Source organism: Tachyglossus aculeatus, chromosome 18 (genome assembly GCF_015852505.1).
Source record: "Tachyglossus aculeatus isolate mTacAcu1 chromosome 18, mTacAcu1.pri, whole genome shotgun sequence".
In the NCBI taxonomy this organism is placed as follows: domain Eukaryota; kingdom Metazoa; phylum Chordata; class Mammalia; order Monotremata; family Tachyglossidae; genus Tachyglossus; species Tachyglossus aculeatus.
The window spans coordinates 24,769,601-24,794,305 of record NC_052083.1 but is presented as its reverse complement, the minus strand read 5'-3'; the positions used below and the strand labels follow the sequence as shown (position 1 = coordinate 24,794,305).

The following is a 24,705-nucleotide window of genomic DNA, read 5'->3' as shown; positions in this document are numbered from 1 at the left end:
CGCGCGGATCGCCGGGGGGGGGGGTTTGGAAGCTCTACCTCAAGTTCCTGTTTGTCAAATATGGCCTTCACCGGAGAGGGCTGGGTGGCGGACGTCAGAAGCTGCTGCAAGAGAATCATCGGAGGCTGCGGTCCTTCGGGAGACATGTCTCCTATATCCGGGGACGCGGCCGCTCCCTCTTCTGAATCAAGAAAAGCACACAACAATAATAATATTAATAATGATGGCATTTATTAAGCGCTTACTACGTGCAAAGCGCTGGGGAGCTTACAAGGTGATCAGGTTGTCCCACGGGGGGCTCACAGTCTTATTGAGATAACTGAGGCCCAGAGAAGTGAAGTGACTTGCCCAGAGTCCCACAGCTGGCAAGCGGCGGATCCGGGATTCGAACCCATGACCTCTGGCTCCAAAGCCCGGGCTCTTTCCACCGAGCCACGCTGCTTCTCTATTCACATATTGCACCTCGACGAAAAAAATACCCTCCTCGGGTAATTATTTCCTCTCCACGTTCACTCCACTTTTCAGCACGCAGAGAGTTTTGGGCAGTGGTCTGGGATTTACAACAAATATCTTCTAGACTGTGAGCCCGTTGTTGGGTAGGGACCGTCTCTATATGTTGCCAACTTGGACTTCCCAAGCGCTTAGTAATAATAATAATGACAATAATGACGGCATTTGTTAAGCGCTTACTATGTGCAAAGCACTGTTCTAAGTGCTGGGGGGATACAAGGTGATCAGGTTGTCCCACGGGGGGCTCACAGTCTTCATCCTCATTTTACAGATGAGGGAACTGAGGCTCAGAGAAGTGAAGTGACTTGCCCAAGGGCACACAGCAGACACGTGGCAGAGTAAGTGCTCAATAAATACGACTGAATGAATGAATTTCCGAGCCTATCGTCACTAGGAACTGCTGGGATCAAGCAAATCACCAGAATTCCTTAATGGTTTTTTTCTCCAAGTTGATGCCTTTAATATCATAACTGATGCTAACATTCCTACTTCATGCAACGGATGGAATCCCGTATTGGCAATTCATTAGGCTATCCCTTGGAGTGAAGGGCATATATATACATATATGTATCTATATATCTACATATATCTCTATATATGTAGATATATAGATATATAGAGCTATATATGCCTGTATATATGTATATATGTTTGTACGCATTCATTACTCTATTTATTTATTTATTTTATTTGTACATATTTATTCTATTTATTTTATTTTGTTAATATGTTTGGTTTTGTTCCCTGTCTCCCCCCTCTAGACTGTGAGCCCGCTGTTGGGTAGGGACCTTCTCTATATGTTGCCGACTTGGACTTCACAAGTGCTTAGTACAGTGCCCTGCATACAGTAAGCGCTCAATAAATACGATTGAATGAATGAATGAATATTTTTTACTCTAGTTTACTTGTACATATTTATTCTATTTATTTTATTTTGTTAGTATGTTTTGTTTTGTCTGTCTCCCCCTTCTAGACTGTGAGCCCGCTGTCGGGTAGGGACCGTCTCTATATGTTGCCAACTTGGACTTCCCAAGCGCTTAGTACAGTGCTCTGCACACAGTAAGCGCTCAATAAATACGATTAAATGAATGAATATTTATTACTCTATTTTACTTGTACGTATTTATTCTATTTATTCTATTTGGTTTATATGTTTTGTTTGGTTGTCCGTCTCCCCCTTCTAGACTGTGAGCCTGCTGTTGGGTACGGACCGTCTCCAGATGTTCATTCATTCATTCATTCAATTGTATTTATTGATTGATACTGATATTGATATGTTGCCAACTTGGACTTCCTAAGAGCTTAGTACAGCGCTCGGCACACAATAAGCGCTCAATAAATACGATCGAATGAATGAACGAGTGAAAAGGGCAGTTTCACGGTTTGGGAGAAAGTGAGGAGCTGAGGAAACACCGGGCCCCATCTCAATCAATCAATCAATCAACCGCATTTATTGAGCGCTTACTATGTGCAGAGCACTGTACTAAGCGCTTGGGAAGTACAAATTGGGAAGCACAAATCTCCTAGGCCCTGGTGGGAGGGAGGCACCCAAGGAGCTCGGGTTTTCCCTTGAACTCAACCAAAAAGCCAGGGAAGTGGGTGGGCGGATGAGGAAAGGCAGAGGAAGGGAAGAGAAGGAAGAGGGAGAGGATGAGGTGAGCCAAGGGAGACGTCGGAACCGCTCCAAACCCACGGGGATTCTCCAGACGGAAATGTGGATCCTAAGTTACCTCAGGCCGGCCCATCTCCCCATCCTGACGTCCAAGACAGCTGAGGATTAAGCGCTTCTCAGAGGAAACCCACCCAACTCCTTGAGATACGGGCAGGGTCAATTTCTTAACTCCGAGAGAGTGTTACGGACCCTATGGGGGATCTCATTCATTCATTCAATCGTATTTACTGAGCGCTTACTGTGGGCAGAGCACTGTACTAATCAATCAATCAATCAATCGTATTTATTGAGCACTTACTGTGTGCAGGGCACTGTACTAACCTTGGGAAGTCCAAGTCGGCAACATATAGAGACCCTACCTGACAGTGGGCTAACAGACTAGAAGAGGGAGACGGACAACCAAACAAAACATATAAACCAAATAAACTAAATAGAATAAATATGTATGTGTAAAATAGAGTAATAATTCATTCATTCAATCGTATTTATTGAGTGCTTACTGTGTGCAGAGCACTGTACTAAGCGCTTGGGAAGTACAAATCGGTGACATATAGAGACAGTCCCTACCCGACAGCGGGCTCACAGTCTAGAAGGGGGAGACAGAGAACAAAACCAAACATAGCAACAAAATAAAATAAATAGAATAAATATGTACTAATAAAATAGAGTAATAAATGCATACAAACATATATACATATTCATTCAATTGTATTTATTGAGCGCTTACTGTGTGCAGAGCACTGTACTAAGCGCTTGGGAAGTCCAAGTTGGCAACATATAGAGATGGTCCCTACCCAACAGCGAACTCACAGTCTAGAAGAGGGAGACAGAGAACAAAACCAAACATAGTAACAAAATAAAATGAATAGAATAAATATGTACTAATAAAATAGAGTAATAAATGCATACAAACATATATACATATTCATTCATTCAATCGTATTTATTGAGCGCTTACTGTGTGCAGAGCACTGTACTAAGCACTTGAGAAGGACAAGTTGGCAACATATAGAGACGGTCCCTACCCAACAGTGGGCTCACAGTCTAGAAGGGGGAGACAGAGAACAAAACAAAACATATTAACAAAATAAAATAAATAGAATAAATATGTACTAATAAAGTAAATAGAGTAATAAATGCATACAAACATATACATACTCATTCATTCAATCGTATTTATTGAGAGCTTACTGTGTGCAGAGCACTGTACTAAGCACTTCGGAAGTACAAGTTGGCAACATATAGAGACGGTCCCTACCCAACAGCAGGCTCACAGTCTAGAAGGGGGAGAAAGGCAACCAAAGAAAACATATAAACCAAATAAAATAAATAGAATAAATATGTACAAGTAAAATAGAGTAATAAATATTCATTCATTCATTCCATCATATTTACTGAGCGCTTACTGTGTGCAGAGCACTGTACTAAGCGCTTGGGAAGTCCAAATTGGCAACATATAGAGACGGTCCCTACCCGACAGCGGGCTCACAGTCTAGAAGGGGGAGACAGACAACAAAACAGGTAGAGAAAACAGAAAACAAACCCAAAAAATATACACGTATATATGAACCCACGACCTCTGACTCCAAAGCCCGGGCTCTTTCCGCGGAGCCCCGCTGCTTCCCAGTGCTCTGCACGCAGTAAGCGCTCAATAAATCCGACCGAATGAAGGAATGATCACCTCCCTCCTCTTCCCAGCTGTAGTTTGCCCGTGCCGCGTTAAAAAGAAAACCCATTTCTGCCTTCTAATTCCCAAAGCAAAATATCTAAAGGAGATCGGTTCAGGGCAGAAGGGCTCTTCCGCTTACTTTCGCTTTCCGTAAAACCAAGAAAAAGGGAAGAACCCACCTGCAGGGTTGGAGCCGCCCTCGGGCACCGCGGGTTGCGACAGGATCTGTCTTAGCCTATCCTGGTGCGAAAGCAACGCTCGGCCCGCTTTCAGGATATACAGTTTTAATTGCTGGCACCTGAGCAGATCCAAGTCTACTTGTCCTGCGGAAAAAAGGAGTCACACATCAGGGAAATGAGCCGCACTCTCCAATCCAACCGCATTTCAGGGCCCATTCGGAAGCCTCGCCACCCGTAAACCCTTTAAATAAAGAACTTCAGCTCTTTAACTTAGGTTTCAAGTAACAGAACTATTTTACTTGTACATATTTGCCATTCTATTTATTTTGTTAACGATGTGCGTACAGGTCTAATTCTATTTGTTCTGACGATTCTGACCCCTGTCTACATTTTGTTTTGTTGTCTGTCTCCCCCTTTTAGATCGTGAGCCCGCTTAGACTGTGAGCCCACTGCTGGGCAGGGACCGTCTCTATATGTTGCCAACTTGTCCCTCCCAAGCGCTTAGTACAGTGCTCCTCACACAGTAAGTGCTCAATAAATACGATTGATTGATAGGGACCGTCTATATATTCATTCATTCATTCAATCATATTATTGAGCGCTTACTGTGTGCAGAGCACTGTACTAAGTGCTTGGGAAGTACAAGTCGGCGACATATAGAGATGGGCCCTACCCAACAGCGGGCTCACAGTCTAGAAGGGGGAGAAAGGCAACCAAACAAAACATATAAACCAAATAAAATAAATAGGATAAACGTGTACAAGTAAAACAGAGTAATAAATATTCATTCATTCGTATTTATTGAGCGCTTACTGTGTGCAGAGCACTGGACTAAGCGCTTGGGAAGTACAAGTTGGCAACATATAGAGACGGCCCCTACCCAACAGCGGGCTCACAGTCTAGAAGGGGGAGACAGACACCAAAACAAAACATATTCACAAAATAAAATAAATAGAATATGTACAAGTAAAATAGAGTAATAAATATTCATTCATTCATTCAATCGTATTTATTGAGTGCTTACTGTGTGCAGAGCACTGTACTAAGCACTTGGGAAGTCCAAGTCGGTGACATATAGAGACAGTCCCTACCCAACAGCGGGCTCACAGTCTAGAAGGGGGAGACAGATGACAAAACAAAACATATAAACCAAATAAAATAAATAGAATAAATATGTACAAGTAAAATAGAGTAATAAATATTCATTCATTCATTCAATTGCATTTATTGAGCGTTTACTGTGTGCAGAGCACTGTACTAAGCGCTGGGAAGTCCAAGTTGGCGGCATATAGAGACGGTCCCTACCCAACAACGGGATCATAGTCTAGAAGGGGGAGAGAGAGAACACAACAAAACCTATTAACCAAATAAAATAAATAGAATAAATATGTACAAATAAAATAAATAAACAAATAGAGTATTAAATACATACAAACATATATACAGATATACAGGTGCTGTGGGGAGGGGAAGGAGGTAAGGCGGGGGGGGGGGGAGTCTTAGCTCTATATGTCGCCGACTTGTACTTCCCAAGTGCTTAGTACAGTGCTCTGCACACAGTAAGCGCTCAATAAATAAATACGATTGAATGAATTCATTCCTCTGCTTAGTACAGTGCTCTGCTCACAGTAAGCACTCACTAAATAAATACGATTGAATGAATGAATTCATTCATTCACAGTAAGCGCTCAATAAATACAATTGAATGAATTAATTCATTCCTTCCTCTCCCTTCCTCCCCGTCTCTATCCCCCCCGCCTTACTTCCTTCCCCTCCCCAAAGCACCTTTATATCTGTATATATGTTTGTACGTATTTATTACTCTATTTATTTTATTTGTACATATTTATTCTATTTATTTTATTTTGTCAATATGTTTGGTTTTGTCGTCTGTCTCCCCCTTCTAGACAGTGAGCCTGCTGTTGGGTAGGGACCGTATATGTCGCCGACTTGGACTTTCCAAGCGCTCAGTACAGTGCTCTGCCCACAGGAAGCGCTCAATAAATACGACTGAATTAATGAATTAATAGAGCTTTCTAGAGAGGACTGCCTTTTCGAGGGAATCCTTGTACACCTCAAATCCTCAGACCTGGAGAAGCACGAAACTCGAAAACCGAGCCAAACCGCGAGAAAGGGAAAAGTCAGGAAAAGGCTCCGGCACATCAGTTTAAGGACGCCGTCTTCCTTCACTTCTCTTGATTAATAAACCGTATTTATTAAGCATTTACTGAGCGCTTGGGGGAGAGTACAATATACCAGAGCTGGGTAGACACGTTCCCTGCCCACAATGAGCTTACGCTTTAGTAGAGAGTGGACAGCAGAGAAGCGGCGTGGCTCAGTGGAAAGAGCCCGGGCTTTGGAGTCCGAGGTCATGGGTTCAAATCCCGCCTCCGCCAACTGTCAGCTGGGTGACTTTGGGCAAGTCACTTAATAATAATAATGATGATGGTATTTATTAAGCGCTTACTATGTGCAAAGCAGTGTTCTAAGCGCTGGGGAGGTTACAAGGTTTTCAGGTTGTCCCTTGGGGGGCTCGCTTCAGTGCTTAGAACAGTGCTTTGCACATAGTAAGCACTTAATAAATTCCATCATTATTATTATTATTAATCCCCATTTTACAGATGAGGGAACTGAGGCCCAGAGAAGTGAAGTGACTTGCCCACGGTCACCCAGCTGATAATTGGCGGAGCCGCGATTTGAACCCATGACCTCTGACTCCAAAGTCCGGGCTCTTTCCACTGAGCCACGCTCATTTAGTCATTTACGACTAAATGAACGAACCAGATAGAGGCACTTGGCTGGAAATGTCAGAGTTGTCTCTTTGTAGGTGGAAAGTTCGGGGCAGTGAGCGCTCAATAAATACGACTAAATGAATGAACCAGATAGAGGCATTTGGCTGGAAATGTCAGAGTTGTCTCTTTGTAGGTGGAAAGTTTGGGGCAGTAAGCGCTCAATAAATACAACTAAATGAATGAACCAGATAGAGGCATTTGGCTGGAAATGTCAGAGTTGTCTCTTTGTAGGTGGAAAGTTTGGGGCAGTAAGCGCTCAATAAATACGACTAAATGAATGAACGAGATAGAGGCATTCGGCTGGATATAATAATAATGATGGCATTTGTTAAGCGCTTACTATGTGCAAAGCACTGTTCTAAGCGCCGGGGGGGGGGGGATACAATGTGATCAAGTTGTCCCACGTGGGGCTCACAGTCTTAATCCCCATTTTTACAGATGAGGGAACTGAGGCTCAGAGAAGTTAAGTGACTTGCCCAAGGTCACACAGCAGACTTGTGGTGGAGCCGGGATTCGAACTCCTGACCTCTGACTCCAAAGCCCGGGCTCTTTCCACTGAGCCACGCTGCTCAATAAATACGATTAAATGAATGAACCAGATAGATGCATTTGGCTGGAAACGTCAGAGTTGTCTCTTTGTAGATGGAAAGTTCGGGGCAGTGGGCGCTCAATAAATACGACTAAATGAACAAACCAGATAGAGGCATTTGGCTGGAAATATCAGAGTTGTCTCTCTCTAGGTGGAAAGTTCGGGGCAGTAAGCGCTCAATAAATACGACTAAATGAACGAACCAGATAGAGGCATTTGGCTGGATATGTCAGAGTTGTCTCTTTGTAGGTGGAAAGTTTGAGGCAGTAAGCGCTCAATAAATACGACTAAATGAATGAACCAGATAGAGGCATTTGGCTGGAAATGTCAGAGTTGTCTCTTTGTAGGTGGAAAGTTTGGGGCAGTAAGCGCTCAATAAATACGACTAAATGAACGAACGAGATAGAGGCATTTGGCTGGAAATGTCAGGGTTGTCTCTTTGTAGGTGGAAAGTCTGGGGCAGTGAGCGCTCAATAAATACGACTAAATGAATGAACCAGATAGAGGCATGTGGCTGGAAACGTCAGAGTTGTCTCTTTGTAGGTGGAAAGTTCGGGTCAGTAAGCGCTCAATAAATACAACTAAATGAACGAACCAGATAGAGGCACCTGGCTGGAAATGTCAGAGTTGTCTCTCTGTAGGTGGAAAGTTCGGGGCAGTAAGCGCTCAATAAATACGACTAAATGAATGAACCAGATAGAGGCATTTGGCTGGATATGTCAGAGTTGTCTCTCTGTAGGTGGAAAGTTCGGGGCAGTGAGCGCTCAATAAATACGACTAAATGAATGAACCAGATAGACGCATTTGGCTGGAAACGTCAGAGTTGTCTCTCTGTAGGTGGAAAGTTCGGGGCAGTGAGCGCTCAATAAATATGACTAAATGAATGAACGAGATAGAGGCATTCGGCTGGATATAATAATAATGATGGCATTTGTTAAGCGCTTACTATGTGCAAAGCACTGTTCTAAGCGCCGGGGGGGGATACAATGTGATCAAGTTGTCCCATGTGGGGCTCACAGTCTTAATCCCCATTTTTACAGATGAGGGAACTGAGGCTCAGAGAAGTTAAGTGACTTGCCCAAGGTCACACAGCAGACTTGTGGTGGAGCCGGGATTCGAACCCCTGACCTCTGACTCCAAAGCCCGGGCTCTTTCCACTGAGCCACGCTGCTCAATAAATACGACTAAATGAATGAACCAGATAGAGGCATTTGGCTGGAAATGTCAGAGTTGTCTCTTTGTAGATGGAAAGTTCGGGGCAGTGAGCGCTCAATAAATACGACTAAATGAATGAACCAGATAGAGGCATTTGGCTGGAAATGTCAGAGTTATCTCTCTGTAGGTTGAAAGTTCAGGTCAGTAAGCGCTCAATAAATACGACTAAATGAACGAACGAGATAGAGGCATTTGGCTGGAAATGTCAGAGTTGTCTCTTTGTAGGTGGAAAGTTCGGGGCAGTAAGCGCTCAATAAATACGACTAAATGAATGAACGAGATAGAGGCATTTGGCTGGAAATGTCAGAGTTGTCTCTTTGTAGGTGGAAAGTTTGGGGCAGGAAGCGCTCAATAAATACGACTAAATGAACGAACCAGATAGAGGCATTTGGCTGGAAATATCAGCGTTGTCTCTCTCTAGGTGGAAAGTTCGGGGCAGTAAGCGCTCAATAAATACGACTAAATGAATGAACGAGACAGAGGTATTTGGCTGGAAATGTCAGAGTTGTCTCTTTGTAGGTGGAAAGTTTGGGGCAGGAAGAGCTCAGTAAATACGACTAAATGAACGAACCAGATAGAGGCATTTGGCTGGAAATATCAGAGTTGTCTCTCTCTAGGTGGAAAGTTCGGGGCAGTAAGCGCTCAATAAATACGACTAAATGAATGAACGAGACAGAGGTGTTTGGCTGGAAATGTCAGAGTTGTCTGTTGGTGGAAAGTTCGGGGCAGTAAGCGCTCAATAAATACGACTAAATGAATGAACCAGATAGAGGCATTTGGCTGGAAATGTCAGAGTTGTCTCTCTCTAGGTGGAAAGTTCGGGGCAGTAAGTGCTCAATAAATACGACTAAATGAACGAACCAGATAGAGGCATTTGGCTGGAAATGTCAGAGTTGTCTCTCTGTAGGTGGAAAGTTCGGAGCAGTAAGCGCTCAATAAATACGATTAAATGAATGACCAAGATAGAGGCATTTGGCTGGAAATGTCAGAGTTGTCTCTCTGTAGGTGGAAAGTTCGGGGCAGTGAGCGCTCAATAAATACGACTAAATGAACGAACCAGATAGAGACATTTGGCTGGAAATATCAGAGTTGTCTCTCTCTGGGTGGAAAGTTCGGGGCAGTAAGACGCTCAATAAATACGACTAAATGAATGAACGAGACAGAGGTATTTGGCTGGAAATGTCAGAGTTGTCTCTTTGTAGGTGGAAAGTTCGGGGCAGTAAGCGCTCAATAAATACGACTAAATGAATGAACCAGATAGAGGCATTTGGCTGGAAATGTCAGAGTTGTCTCTTTGTAGGTGGAAAGTCTGGGGCAGGAAGCGCTCAATAAATACGACTAAATGAATGAATGAGATAGAGGCATTTGGCTGGAAATGTCAGAGTTGTCTGTAGGTGGAAAGTTCGGGGCAGTGAGCGCTCAATAAATACGACTAAATGAATGAACGAGATAGAGGCATTTGGCTGGAAACGTCGGAGTTGTCTCTTTGTAGGTGGAAAGTATGGGGCAGGAGCAAATCTATCTGTGCGGGCAGTGTGGTATAACAGAGAAGGTGAACTGGGGAAACTGAGGTCCAAAGTTGCTTATAAATAGACGACCACAATCCCTAACAGTAAAGCCCTTGAGACAACGCAGACAATCCTTTCCACTTCTCTACGCCGGCTCTGACCTCTCTCCAATTTAATCCATCACCGTCTCTCTCTCTCTCCTAAACACTGCGCACTTTGAGCTCTGTCTGAGAGAAGCAGCGGGGCTCAGTGGAAAGAGCCCGGCCTTTGGAGTCCGAGGTCACGGGTTCAAATCCCGCCTCCGCCACTTGTCAGCTGGGTGACCGTGGGCGAGTCACTTCACTTACCTCAGTCACCTCATCTGTAAAATGGGGACGGAGACTGGGAGCCCCCCTGTGGGACCACCTGATCACCTTGTAATAATAATAATGGCATTTATTAAGCACTTACTATGTGCAAAGCACTGTTCTAAGCGCTGGGGAGGTTACAAGGTGATCAGGTGGTCCCACGGGGGGCTCACAGTCTTAACCCCCATTTTACAGATGAGGTAACTGAGACACAGAGAAGTGACTTGCCCAAAGTCACACAGCCGACAATTGGGGGAGCCGGGATTTGAACCCATGAACTCTGACTCCAAAGCCCCTGCTCTTTCCACTGAGCCACGCTGCTTCTGCAACTCTGACATTTCCAGCCAAATGCCTCTGTCTTGTTCATTCACCTGATCGCCCTGTAACCTCCCCAGCGCTTAGAACAGTGCTTTGCACACAGTTAGCGCTTAATAAACGCCATCGTCATCATTATTATGATTGCTTATTGAGTTCCGTAGTCCGAGCGTGGGGTCCCACGGCTAGCGGACGCTCAGCGGATGTTTGTCGGTGACGGAGGAGAAACCCGGAAAATCCTTTCCCTCCTCCATCTCTGCTGAAAACCAAGTTGGGCCTAAGAATAGTAATAATAACAGTAACAATAATATTTGCGAAGTGCTTCTTACGCGAACCAGGCCAGGCCCAATCCCCGTCAAACGGGGCTCATTTTGGAGATGAGGAAACTGAATCACAGAGAAGTTTAGGGACTGGCCCCAGGTCACACGGCTGGCAAGTGGCAGGGCCGCGATTAAAACCCAAACCCGCTAACTCCCAGACTTGGGTTCCCTCCGACAGGCCAAACCGGTTCTCTCTCACTTTAACCGAAATAACCCTAACAGAGATGGCCAAACAACACGCCTTAGGGTTACTGACCGAGGATTAACGGGGAGAAGCACCCACCTGTAAGGCCCTGATTAGAAGACTTCTTAACTTTGTGCTTCTCCAATCTGCTGCCGGCCAGGTTCACGAGCTGGGCCCAGACCGACAGCATGGGCTCCGTGAAAGGCAGGTTGTTCACGTTAAACGCCACGACCGGGAGCTGGGAGAGAGGCGGAGGGGAATTAGTACTCTTCCGGATGGTCAAAATTGTCCAAAGCAAACTCTAGTGCATTCAGTTGGTTCAACCTTTTTATCAAATGACACTCAAAATTCCCATTTCTAAAAGCCACAAGACACAGAAAACAGCTGGCCGGCAGGTTTCCCCGGTTGACTTTTCCTTCCCCGCATATTCCGATATCCCCCTTCGGCGTGCCGCACGGCTCGACTAAAGGGACTGAGGAATTCTTACTCGGCTGAATGGCCATCGTTCACCCACATCCCACTTTAGGGGGTTCCGGCTGCAGGTAAGCAAATGTGTCCCTCTTTCCCTTTCAAGAGAGAAGTTTTGTTCTAAAGCAGTGGGTTGGGATGGGCACATCCAGGACTGCCCCTTCCACGCTGCGTCACGTGGAAGCCAAAAGAAGAGGGGGGAGGATGTCACCAGGGGTCACGGCTCCGAAGAGACGAAATACGTCCCGGTATCGAAACTCCACTCGCCTTCTGTGAGCTACGGACGGGACGGACATCCTCTCTCCTCAGGCCTGCCTAACAGCCAGCTTCAGCCTTGAGAGCTCAGAGTGGTGCGCGGCCTACTCCGCGATTCACGGCTGGAACAGATGGCAGGAAAATGCCATTTTTCCCTGGACTTGGTTTCAGTTTCAGATGAAAGACAAGCTCTGCAATTCACGGCTGGAATAGATGGCAGGAAAATGCCATTTTTCCCTGGACTTGGTTTCAGTTTCAGATCTCTGCAATTCACGGCTGGAACAGATGGCAGGAAAATGCCATTTTTCCCTGGACTTGGTTTCAGTTTCAGATGAAAAACAAGCTCTACAAATCACGGCTGGAATAGATGGCAGGAAAATGCCATTTTTCCCTGGACTTGGTTTCAGTTTCAGATCTCTGCAATTCACGTCTTGGAACAAATGGCAGGAAAATGCCATTTCTCCCTGGACTTGGTTTCAGTTTCAGATCTCTGCAATTCACGTCTTGGAACAAATGGCAGGAAAATGCCATTTCTCCCTGGACTTGGTTTCAGTTTCAGATCTCTGCAATTCACGTCTTGGAACAAATGGCAGGAAAATGCCATTTCTCTCTGGACTTGGTTTCAGTTTCAGATCTCTGCAATTCCCGGCTGGAACACATGGCAGGAAAACGCCATTTCTCCCTGGACTTGGTTTCAGTTTCAGATCTCTGCAATTCACTCCTTGGAACAAATGGCAGGAAAATGCCATTTCTCCCCAGGACTTGGTTTCAATTTCGGATCTCTGCAATTCCCAGCTGGAACAAATGGCAGGAAAATGCCATTTCTCCCTGGACTTGGTTTCAGTTTCAGATCTCTGCAATTCACGTCTTGGAACAAATGGCAGGAAAATGCCATTTCTCCCTGGACTTGGTTTCAGTTTCAGATCTCTGCAATTCACGCCTTGGAACAAATGGCAGGAAAATGCCATTTCTCCCTGGACTTGGTTTCAGTTTCAGATGAAAGACAAGCTCTGCAACTCATGGCTGGAACAGATGGCAGGAAAATGCCATTTTTCCCTGGACTTGGTTTCAGTTTCAGATCTCTGCAATTCACGTCTTGGAACAAATGGCAGGAAAATGCCATTTCTCCCTGGACTTGGTTTCAGTTTCAGATATCTGCAATTCCCGGCTGGAACACATGGCAGGAAAACGCCATTTCTCCCTGGACTTGGTTTCAGTTTCAGATCTCTGCAATTCCCGGCTGGAACACATGGCAGGAAAACGCCATTTCTCCCTGGACTTGGTTTCAGTTTCGGATCTCTGCAATTCACGGCTGGAACAGATGGCAGGAAAATGCCATTTCTCCCTGGACTTGGTTTCAGTTTCAGATTTCTGCAATTCCCGGCTGGAACAGATGGTAGGAAAATGCCATTTCTCCCTGGACTTGGTTTCAGTTTCGGATCTCTGCAATTCCCGGCTGGAACACATGGCAGGAAAATGCCATTTCTCCCTGGACTTGGTTTCAGTTTCGGATCTCTGCAACTCACGGCTGGAACAGATGGCAGGAAAATGCCATTTCTCCCTGGACTTGGTTTCAGTTTCAGACGAAAGACAAGTTCTACAACTCACGGCTGGAACAGGTGGCAGGAAAATGCCATTTTTTTCCCTGGACTTGGTTTCAGTTTCAGACAAAAGACAAGCAAACAGTTGCGGGGTAGAGGAAAGGGGACACGGGTGACGAATCCATAAAGAAAATGGAAACAATCTCTCCGTCCACTATTCCCAGCTTCTCTCAAGCCAGGGCTCCGACAAGACCTCAGAGTCTCTTCCCAGGACCAAAAAGACCCAAAGTGACCACTTTCTGTCCTACAGATTCCTTTGAAGACTATTGCTCCTGATTTCCAGCTCCCTAAAGTCTTTGTGACCTTTTCATCCCTGGCTCCTCAAGTTAATTTCCCCACCCGCTCCTAAATGTCCTTCCCGAGCGCTTAGCACGGTGCTTTGCACACAGCAAGCGCTCAATAAATACGATTAAATGAATGAATAAATGCAAATCTCTTTCAAGCAAGTGGTTCCTATTTTCTCCCTTCCCTCTTACTGTGAGTTCCCTCTCCTCTTCCTTCCTACGCCCTTCCTCTTCTCCTTTGGATTCCCCATTCTTGCAGCCCTTCAAGTGAGTCCGATTATATAAAATTCATTGATTTCCTCTTAGAGTCAGACAGTGACGTGGAAATGTTCCCTGAGACGCCGTCTGAGGACCGAAAATCGGGAAGGAACCCAGCAACGTGCTCACGTCCAGCCAATATTACAGTGCGGAGGAAGCTGCTTCCTGAGCGACTCCCGTAAACGTAACGATAATAATAATGTGGGTATTTGTTAAGCGCTTACTATGTGCCAGGCGCTGTTCTAAGCGCTGGGGAGGTTACAAGGTGATCAGGTGGTCCCACAGGGGGGCTCACGCCATTTTAATCCCCATTTTCCAGACGAGGTACCTGAGGCCCAGAGAAGCCAAGTGACTTGCCCAAAATCCCACGGCTGACAGTTGGCGGAGCGGGGATTTGAACCCACGACCTCCGAGTCCAGAGCCCGGGTTCCTTGCACTGAGCCACGCTGCTTCTCATGACGGCACTTCATTCAGTGTGCCTCAGTTCCCTCGTCTGTACAATGGGGATGAAGACTGGAGATTGGAGAAGCAGCGTGGCTCAGTGGAAAGGGCCCGGGCTTTGGAGTCCGAGGTCACGGGTTCAAATCCTGGCTCCGCCGCTTGCCAGCTGGGTGACTTTGGGCACCAGGTCACTTCTCTGGGCCTCAGTGACCTCATCTGGAAACTGGGGGTGAAGACTGTGAGCCCCCCGTGGGACAACCTGATCACCGTGTAAATTCCCCAGCGCTTAGAACAGAGCTTTGCACACGGTAAGCGCTCAATAAATACGACTGAATGAATTGAATGAATGAATAGCAAGTGCATAATAAATGCCATCATCACTATTATTATGATTATTATTAAATAACAGCACAAGGACAAGAAACACAACTCCTTCTGCGGAGCTTGCCGTTTAATCCTTGTCGCCGTCAAGGACGCTGTACTGGATGAAACCGAATCTACGTTCCAGTTGGTCATCAGGGCCGTCGGGTGTGTAAACTGGAACCAGGTATTTTTAAATTAACTGTGGGTGACGTTAGAGGGGAACTGCCCAGACGGAGAGAGGGGGACGTCTCTTTCCGCCGAGTTCCGCGGATTTTCCCGGTTCAGTTTTACTAGGCAGGTGATACCGATACCCCCGATCACCCTGTATCCTCCCCAGCGCTTAGAACAGCGCTTGGCGCATAGTAAGCGCTTAATAAATGCCATTATTATTATTATTATTACCTATCTCCAGATACAGCTCAGCGTGCTTTGCACATGGTGAGCGCTTAATAAATGCCATTATTGTTATTATTACAACAGCTCAGGAAAGCACTCGCGACGGCTCTCTCCCAGTCACGATGAGACAAGGCATCTTCTTCACAGACTACACCGGGGAGGAGGGTGGGATCCGTTAATGATAATAATAATAATGATGGCATTTATTAAGCGCTTACTACGTGCAAAGCACTGTTCTAAGCGCTGGGGAGGTTACAGGGTGATCAGGTCGTCCCATGGGGGGCTCCCAGTCTTCATCCCCATTTCCCAGATGAGGTCACTGGGGCCCAGAGAATAATAATAATAATATTAATGGCATTTATTATGCGCTTACTATGTGCAAAGCACTGTTCTAAGCGCTGGGGAGGTTACAGGGTGATCAGGTGGTCCCACGGGGGGCTCCCAGTCTTCATCCCCATTTTCCAGATGAGGTCACTGGGGCCCAGAGAATAATAATAATAATATTAATGGCATTTATTATGCGCTTACTATGTGCAAAGCACTGTTCTAAGCGCTGGGGAGGTTACAGGGTGATCAGGTGGTCCCACGGGGGGCTCCCGGTCTTCATCCCCATTTTCCAGATGAGGTCACTGAGGCCCAGAGAATAATAATAATAATAATGGCATTTATTAAGCGCTTGCTATGTGCCAAGCACTGTTCTGAGTGCAGGGGAGGTTCCAAGGTGATCAGGTTGTCCCACGGGGGGCTCCCAGTCTTCATCCCCATTTTCCAGATGAGGTCACTGAGGCGCAGAGAAGTGAAGTGACTTGCCCAAAGTCACCCAGCTGACAATCGGCGGAGCCGGGATTCGAACCCATTCATTCATTCAATCGTATTTATTGAGCGCTTACTGTGTGCAGAGCACTGTACTAAGCGCTTGGGAAGTACAAGTTGGCAACACATAGAGACGGTCCCTACCCAACAGTGGGCTCACAGTCTGGGGGGGCGGACAGAGAACAAAACAAAACATATTAACAAAATGAAATAAATAGAATAAATATGTGCAAATAAAATATGCAAATAAATAGAGTAATATAAATAAATAAACAGAGAACCCATGACCTCTGACTCCCAAGCCCGGGCTCTTTCCGCTGAGCCACGCTGCTTCCCGTGTAGCTCAGGTACGGCCATCTATCTCCAGATACAGCTCAGCGCTTAGAACAGTGCTTGGCACATAGTAAGTGCTTAATAAATGCCGTTATTATTATCATTATTATTATTATTACTATACGGCTTGGCTACCCCTGTTCAAGAAAGCGCTCACGACGGCTCTCTCCCAGTCACGATGAGAAAAGGCATCTTCTTCACAGACCACAGACTGGGATCCTTTGCAGTCGGGACGCATTTCCCGATTGTTACTTCGGTTTTGGAGTTGTTGGGTTTTGTTTTTGGTTTTTTTGGGTGGGGGAAAGAAATCTGGCCAACTTGACTCGGCAGTCAGAGACCAGATCTGACGTCCCTGTTCGTCTTCTCGACTGTGAGCCCGCCGCTGGGCAGGGACCGTCTCTATATGTTGCCAACTTGGACTTCCCAAGCACACAGGAAGCGCTCAATAAATACGACTGATCGATTGATTGTTCGGAATGGTTACTTCATCCAGACAAATAACTTCCTCAATCAGTTTCCAAGCTCCGGTTTTGCCACATTTCTGGGCTACTACAATAATAATAATAGCGGTGGCACTTGTTAAGCGCTTACTACGGGCAAAGCGCCGTTCTAAGCGCCGGGGGGGATACAAGGTTGTCCCTCGCGGGGCTCGAAGACGGGGCACTCACCGGCTTGAGTTGATTCAACGGGCAAACTCTACACGTTCGCATGTCATAGAACTGTACGGTGATCTTGCCCCTCGGGGTGATGCGAGTCACCGTGCCTTCTCCGAACTCATCGTGCACCACTTGGCCGCCCAGCCTCAGGCGACTGTCTATGCCGCCAATCACCGCCAGCACCGCCATTAGGCCGGAAACCTCCGGGCTCTCCGAGTCGGGAAAGTAGTCTTCCAACGCGGCCTACCGCAAAAGACACACCGGTAAATGGCAGGGGGCCGACCCACACCCTTCCCGCCCGCACTGCCCGCCGTTTCGTTTCGACAATCACTTCCTCGAGGCTACTCTCGGGGAAACTGACGCTCCCCGTGCTTCCGGGCCGGGCGCGCGGACGGCAATTCCGAAACAGCGAAACGCGCTCTACGGTACCGAAGAACGAGCCGATTTAAAACAAGGCAGCTACCCCTTCCGACTGTTTTCCTGTAAAGATGGAGGTGATGGAGTTGAGTTGAGAGTTGATGTACTTGTTTATGAGCCCATTCCACTGAGTCAGGGAGTGCAGCGTCCTCAGCAGGGCCACTATCTCCTCGGCCAACGTACTGCTGTGAGTCGCCGTCAGGGACGCCTGGGGCCGGGCCTTCCTCCTCCTCAGAGTCGATTCTGCAGCGGGGAAACCGAGTCGGGTGAAGACCGCCCACCGTCCCCTCCGTAAACCGAGCTGCGGATTCGAGGGGAGGCCGGCCTACCTCTGAGCAGCGGGACGTCCGAAGAGCAGGTGCTCAGCAGGCTGCCCAAGAAGCCGAAGAGTTTTTCCACGAGGAATTTCATATCCCGGGATCTTTCCGTTCTGTCCCAGGACGGGAGGACGGCTTGCAGTAGATGGACGGCGAGAATCTAATCAAACATCAAGTACCGTTACGATTATTAATCCTCCGGCTACAGTTATACTTGAGCGGGCAAACTCCGAAGCGGCACGTTCAGTGGCAACGAGAAAACTGAATCCTGTTCCTAGTGGAAATGACATTTTCTTGACTTTACCGAGTGTCTTCCATCAGAGCACCTTAAACACGCCGTACGCGCTCTCACGTCATCCCCACATAGCGGATCGGGGCAACTGGGATTATTATTATTTTACGGAAGGAGACATTCATTCATTCGATCGCATTTATTGAGCGCTTACTGTGTGCAGAGCACTGGACTAAGCGCTTAGTACAGGGATAGAGACGCCAGAGGAGCATGGCCTAGTTAAAAGAGCACGGGGATGGGAATCGGAGGACCTACGTCCTTATCCCGGCTCGGCCCCTTGTCTCCCGTGTGATCTTGAAGCGGCGCGGCTCAGTGGAAAGAGCCCGGGCTTCGGCGTCGGAGGTCGCGGGTTCAAATCCCGGCTCCGCCGACTGCCGGCTGGGTGGCTTTGGGCAAGTCACTTCTCTGTGCCTCCGTTACCTCACCCGGAAAATGGGGATTAAAACCTGCGAGCCCCCGGTGGGACAACCTGATCACCTTGTGACTTGGAACAGTGCTTTGCAACATAGTAAGCGCTTAACAAATACCATTATCATCATTATTATCAGTCACTTAACTAATCTGTCTCTTTATCTCTAAAATGGAGATTTAATACCCGATCTACGGACTACGCCGGATCCGATTACCTTGTACCCGCTCCGGGGCTCGGAATCTGACGACTTTGACACCCATCTCGGTGTTTTGTTTTGTCGTCCGTCTTCCCCCTTCTAGACCGCGAGCCCGTTGTCGGGTGGGGGCCGTCTCTATCTGTTGCCGACTTGGACTTCCCAAGCGCTTAGTACAGTGCTCAATAAATGCGACTGAATGAATGAATGAATGTTGCCCACTTGGACTTCCCAAGCACTTGGTACAGTGCTCAATAAATACGACTGAATGAATGAATGTTGCCGACCTGGACTTCCCAAGCGCTTAGTACGGTGCTCGGCACATGGTAAGCGCTTAATGGATACCATGATTATTAGCACGCGATGGAAGGGCCCGGGACCAACGCTTTCTGAACGGCTGGTCTGAGTGGCTCTAGGTTTCTAGGCATTGTGACCGAAACCCACCCAAGCGTCACACACGGCTGGATGCCCCTGTGCGTTAAAATCCTCACAAATCCCAAGTGGAAAGGCTGCTGGAGTAGACCGCTGCCGAGACTCGGTATCAGCGGTAACCGAAATCATCATCAGTGGTATTTGTCGAGTGCTCACTGTGTGCACAGCGCTGTACTAAGTGCTTGGGAGAGCACAGTACGTGCTCAATAAATACGACTGAATGAATGAATGAATACCATAGACCGTACCTATTTATTACTCCATTTATTTATTTTATTTGTACATATTTATTCGATTTATTTTATTTTGTTAATATGTTCTGTTTTGTTCATCATCATCATCAATCGCATTTATTGAGCGCTTACTATGTGCAGAGCACTGTACTAAGCGCTTGGGAAGTACAAATTGGCAACACATAGAGACAGTCCCTACCCAACAGCGGGCTCACAGTCTAAAAGGGGGAGACAGACAACAAAATCAAACATACTAACAAAGTAAAATAAATAGAATAGATATGTACAAGTAAAATAAATAAATAAATAAATAGAGTAATGAATATGTACAAACATATATACATATATACAGGTGCTGTGGGGAAGGGAAGGAGGTAAGATGGGGGGGATTGAGAGGGGGACGAGGGGGAGAGGAAGGAAGGGGCTCAGTCTGGGAAGGCCTCCTGGAGGAGGTGAGCGCTCAGCAGGGCCTTGAAGGGAGGAGGAGAGCTAGTTTGGCGGATGGGCAGAGGGAGGCCATTCCAGGCCCGGGGGATGACGTGGGCCGGGGGTCGATGGCGGGACAGGCGAGAACGAGGCACGGTGAGGTACGGTTTTGTTCTCCGTCTCCCCCTTCTAGACTGTGAGCCCACTGTTGGGTAGGGACTGTCTCTCTATACGGCCAACTTGGACTTCCCAAGCGCTTAGTACAGTGCTCTGCACGCAGTAAGCGCTCAATAAATACGACTGAATGATTGAATGAATGAATGAAGATACCAATACAACCGACACGTTCTCTGCCCACAATGAGCTTACAGTCCAGAGGGGATGTAAAGGAGATTCGAACTCACGGAGTTGGGCGGGGAGGCCTTTGCCACGATAAAGTACACTGATAATAATGATGATGATGGCATTTATTAAGCGCTTACTATGTGCAAGGCACCGTTCAAAGCGCTGGGGAGGTTACAAGGTGATCAGGTGGTCCCACAGGGGGCTCACAGTCACGATACCTGATTCCCCAAGGGGCTCACCATCTAAAAGCGGGGGGCGACAGACATAGTAATAATAATAATAATGATAATGGCATTTATTAAGCGCTTACTATGTGCAAAGCACCGTTCAAAGCGCTGGGGAGGTTACAAGGTGATCAGGTGGTCCCACGGGGGGCTCACAGTCACAATACCTGATCCCCAAGGGGCTCACCATCTATAAGCGGGGGGCGACAGACATAATAATAATAATAATAATAATAATGGCATTTATTAATCGCTTACTATGTGGAAAGCACCGTTCTAAGCGCTGGGGAGGTCACAAGGTGATCAGGTGGTCCCACAGGGGGGCTCACAGTCCATTTTCCAGACGAGGTAACTGAGGCCCAGAGAAGTGAAGTGACTTGCCCAAAATCACCTGGCTGACAACTGGAGGAGCCGGGATTCGAACCCATGACCTCTGACTCCAAAGCCCGGGCTCTTTTCCACTGAGCCACGCTGCTTCCCTTGATGTACTCCCTGATGGAGTACGGACACGATACCTGATCCCCGAGGGGCTCGCCATCCCAAAGTGGGGGGCGACAGACATATTATAAGGAAAATGGACAAGAACCGTACAACAGAGTTGGGAGACGTGTTGCCTGCCCACCACAAGCTTGCAGTCCAGAGGGGGAGACAGACTCATTCACTCGATCATATTTATTGAGCGCTTCCTGTGGGCAGAGCACTGTACTAAGCGCTTGGGAAGCACAAGCTGGCAACATTCACTCATTCATTTATTCATTCAATCGTATTTACTGAGCACTTACTGCGTGCAACATATAGCGACGGTCCCCACCCAACAACGGGCTCGCAGTCTAGAAGGGCTAGTAGTCTAAATGATTTATTATTCGTTCATTCAATCGTATTTATTGAGTGCTTACTGCGTGCAGAGCACTGTACTAAGCGCTTGGGAAGTCCAAGTCGGCAACATATAGAGATGGTCCCCACCCAACAACAGGCTCACAGTCTAGAAGGCTAGTAATATAAATGATTTATTATTCATTCATTCATTCAATCATATTTATTGAGCGCTTACTGTGTGCACAGCACTGTACTAAGCGCTTGGGAAGTCCAAGTTGGCAACATCTAGAGACGGTCCCCACCCAACAACGGGCTCGCAGTCTAGAAGGGCTAGTAATATAAATGATTCAGTCATTCATTCATTCAATCGTATTCATTCATTCATTCAATCGTATTTATTGAGCGTTTACTGAGTGCAAAGCACTGTACTAAGCGCTTGGGAGGTCCAAGTCGGCAACATAGAGAGACAGTCCCTACCCGACAGCGGGCTCACAGGCTAGAAGGGGGAGACAGAGGACAGAACCAAACATACTAACAAAATAAAATAAATAGAATAGATATGTACAAGTTAAATCAATAAATAGAGAGATAGATAGATAGATAATAATAATAATAATGGCATTTGTTAAGCGCTTACTACGTGCAAAGCACTGTTCTAAACGCTGGGGGGGGGGGGATACAAGGTGATCAATTTGTCCCACGTGGGGCTCACAGTCTTAATCCCCATTTTCCAGATGAGGGAACTGAGGCCCAGAGAAGTGAAGCGACTTGCCCAAGGTCACACAGCAGACAGGTGGTGGGGCCGGGATTGGAACCTGTGACCTCTGACTCCAAAGCCTGGGCTCTTTCCACTGAGCCACGCTGCTTCTCCTAACCCATAAATAAATAAATAGATAGATAATAGATAAATAGATAGATAACTAACTAGACAGATAACTAAATAACTAAACAGACAGATAAATAAATAAATAGATAGATAGATAGGTAGGTAGGTAGATAGGAAGATAGATAGATAGATAAAGAATACAGTAATATTATATAGTGTACTATAATCCGTGTAATCCGTAATGTAATATAATCCGTGTGATGTAATATATTCCGAGCACAAACGCCGAGGGGTTGCGGGTGGGGCGGCCGTTCGCAGCCGAAATCCCGAAAGCCGCGAGCCCCGACGGCATTTCGCGGGAGCCCCCGGAAAATCACCTGTCTCTGAAGCGACCCCGCCGTGAACGCCTCGTGCCCCTCCACGATTTTCATCAGGAGCGCGATCCACTGCGAGGTGCTGAGCGTGCTGCACATCTGAGGCATCAGCGCGATGCTCCGGATGAAGCCAAGCGTACACCAGCTGCGGTGCTGCTCTCTCAACACCAACTTCCCGGGAGAAGAGCCTGGAGAGGGAGAAGGGAAGACCCCACACCCACTGGCACATCCGTCCCCACGACCCACCCCCGGGATAACGACCCCTTCGCCATCTTTTAATTTGCGTTCCTTCGTTCCGCCGTATTTATTGAGCGCTCACTGGGTGTCGAGCACCGGACTAAGCGCTTGGGAAGTCCAGCCCGATGAGCATCCCGGGCAGGACGATTCCGTACTTTCGGCCGCTTGAAAGGAAATTCCCTCTCTCGCTTATAATCTGGGTCAACTAGAAACCGTTTACGCTCAAGAGCCAAGGAATTTCGAGGTCAACAAGCGCGTGAGCATTAATACCGAGAAGCCGTCTTGAGGTCCAGAAAGGGTTAAAATAATACGGCGTTCTTTTTTCCCACACTTTGGATTCACAGGATTTTCCAGCTTTTTAAAGCACCTGGCGGAGATTCCTTTGTTCCCCGAACCCCAGCGCGTCCCAAATGCCACTTAACATATGACGTATTCATTCAGTCGTATTTATTGAGCGCTTACTGTGTGCAGAGCACTGTACTGAGCGCTTGGGAAGTCCATCTAGAGAGGCTCCCTACCCACCAGCGGGCTCACAGTCTAGAAATAAGATCGGAGAAAGCCCGATGAGCATCCCGGGCAGGACGATTCCGTACTTTCGGCCGCTTGAAAGGAAATTCCCTCTCTCGCTTATAACCTGGGTCAACTAGAAACCGTTTACGCTCAAGAGCCAAGGAATTTCGAGGTCAACAAGTGCGTGAGCTTTAATACCGAGAAGCCGTCTTGAGATCCAGAAAGGGTTAAAATAATACGGCATTCTTTTTTCCCACACTTTGGATTCACAGGATTTTCCAGCTTTTTAAAGCACCTGGCGGAGATTCCTTTGTTCCCCGAACCCCAGCGCGTCCCAAATGCCACTTAACATATGACGTATTCATTCAGTCGTATTTATTGAGCGCTTATTGTGTGCAGAGCACTGTACTAAGCGCCTGGGAAGTCCACCTAGAGACGCTCCCTACCCACCAGCGGGCTCACAGTCTAGAAGAAATAAGATTAGGGAAAGCCCGAGGAGCATCCCGGGCAGGACGATTCCGTACTTTGGGCCGCTTGAAAGGTTCACGTTGCAAAAACGGAAATTCCTTATTTTACTTGTACATTATCTATTCTATTTGTTTTATTTTGTTAATATGTTTTGTTTTGTTCTCTGTCTTCCCCCTTCTAGGCTGTGAGCCCGCTGCTGGGTAGGGACCGTCTCTAGATGTTGCCGACTCGTCCCTCCCAAGCGCTTAGTACAGTGCTCTGCACACAGGAAGCGCTCAATACGACTAAGTGATTAACCAAGGTATTTTGAGGTCAACAAGTGCGTAAGCATTAACACGGAAAAGCCGCCTTAAGATCCAGAGAGGGTTAAAATAAGACGGCGTTCTTTATTCCCACACTTTGGATTCAGAGGATTTTCCAGCTTTTTAAAGCACCTGGCGGAGATTCCTTGGTTCCCCAAACCCCAGCGCGTCCCAAATGCCACTTAACATCAGACCGTCTCTATATGTTGCCAACTTGTCCTTCCCAAGCGCTTAGTACAGTGCTCTGCACACTGTAAGCGCTCAATAAATACGATTGATTGATTAACATATGACAAAGTCATTCAGTCGTATTTATTGAGCGCTTATTGTGTGCAGAGCACTGGACTAAGCACTTGGGAAGTCCAAGTCGGCAACAACGGGCTCAAAGTCTAGAAGACAAATGCGCATTTAGCTTTATTTCTATTTATTCTGACTTGACACCCGTCCACATGTTTTGTTTTGTTGTCTCATCTCCCCCTTCTAGACGGTGAGCCCGTTGTTGGCGACTTGTACTTCCCAAGCGCTTAGTACAGTGCTCTGCACACCGTAAGCGCTCAATACGATTGAATGAATACGTGCATATGTGCTTTATTTCGATTTATTCTGACGACCCGACACCCGTCCACATGATTCGTTTCGTTGTCTTGTCTCCCCCTTCTAGACTGTGAACCCATTGTTGGCGACTTGTACTTCCCAAGCGCTTAGTACAGTGC

General features: G+C 47.0%; 1 protein-coding gene across 1 annotated transcript in view; it reads right to left on the bottom strand.

The window, feature by feature from the left end:
* The window catches only part of HERC2 (HECT and RLD domain containing E3 ubiquitin protein ligase 2), a 319,306-nt gene that overhangs the window by 107,382 nt on the left and 187,219 nt on the right, over positions 1-24,705 (bottom strand). Inside the window, exons 38-44 of the mRNA XM_038760185.1 lie at positions 22,479-22,663; positions 17,915-18,062; positions 17,632-17,828; positions 17,181-17,411; positions 11,400-11,538; positions 4,031-4,174; positions 39-181 (exon numbers count right to left, since the gene is read on the bottom strand). Of these exons, the coding sequence (XP_038616113.1) occupies positions 39-181; positions 4,031-4,174; positions 11,400-11,538; positions 17,181-17,411; positions 17,632-17,828; positions 17,915-18,062; positions 22,479-22,663 (1,187 nt within the window). The remainder of the gene's footprint in view (positions 1-38; positions 182-4,030; positions 4,175-11,399; positions 11,539-17,180; positions 17,412-17,631; positions 17,829-17,914; positions 18,063-22,478; positions 22,664-24,705) is intronic.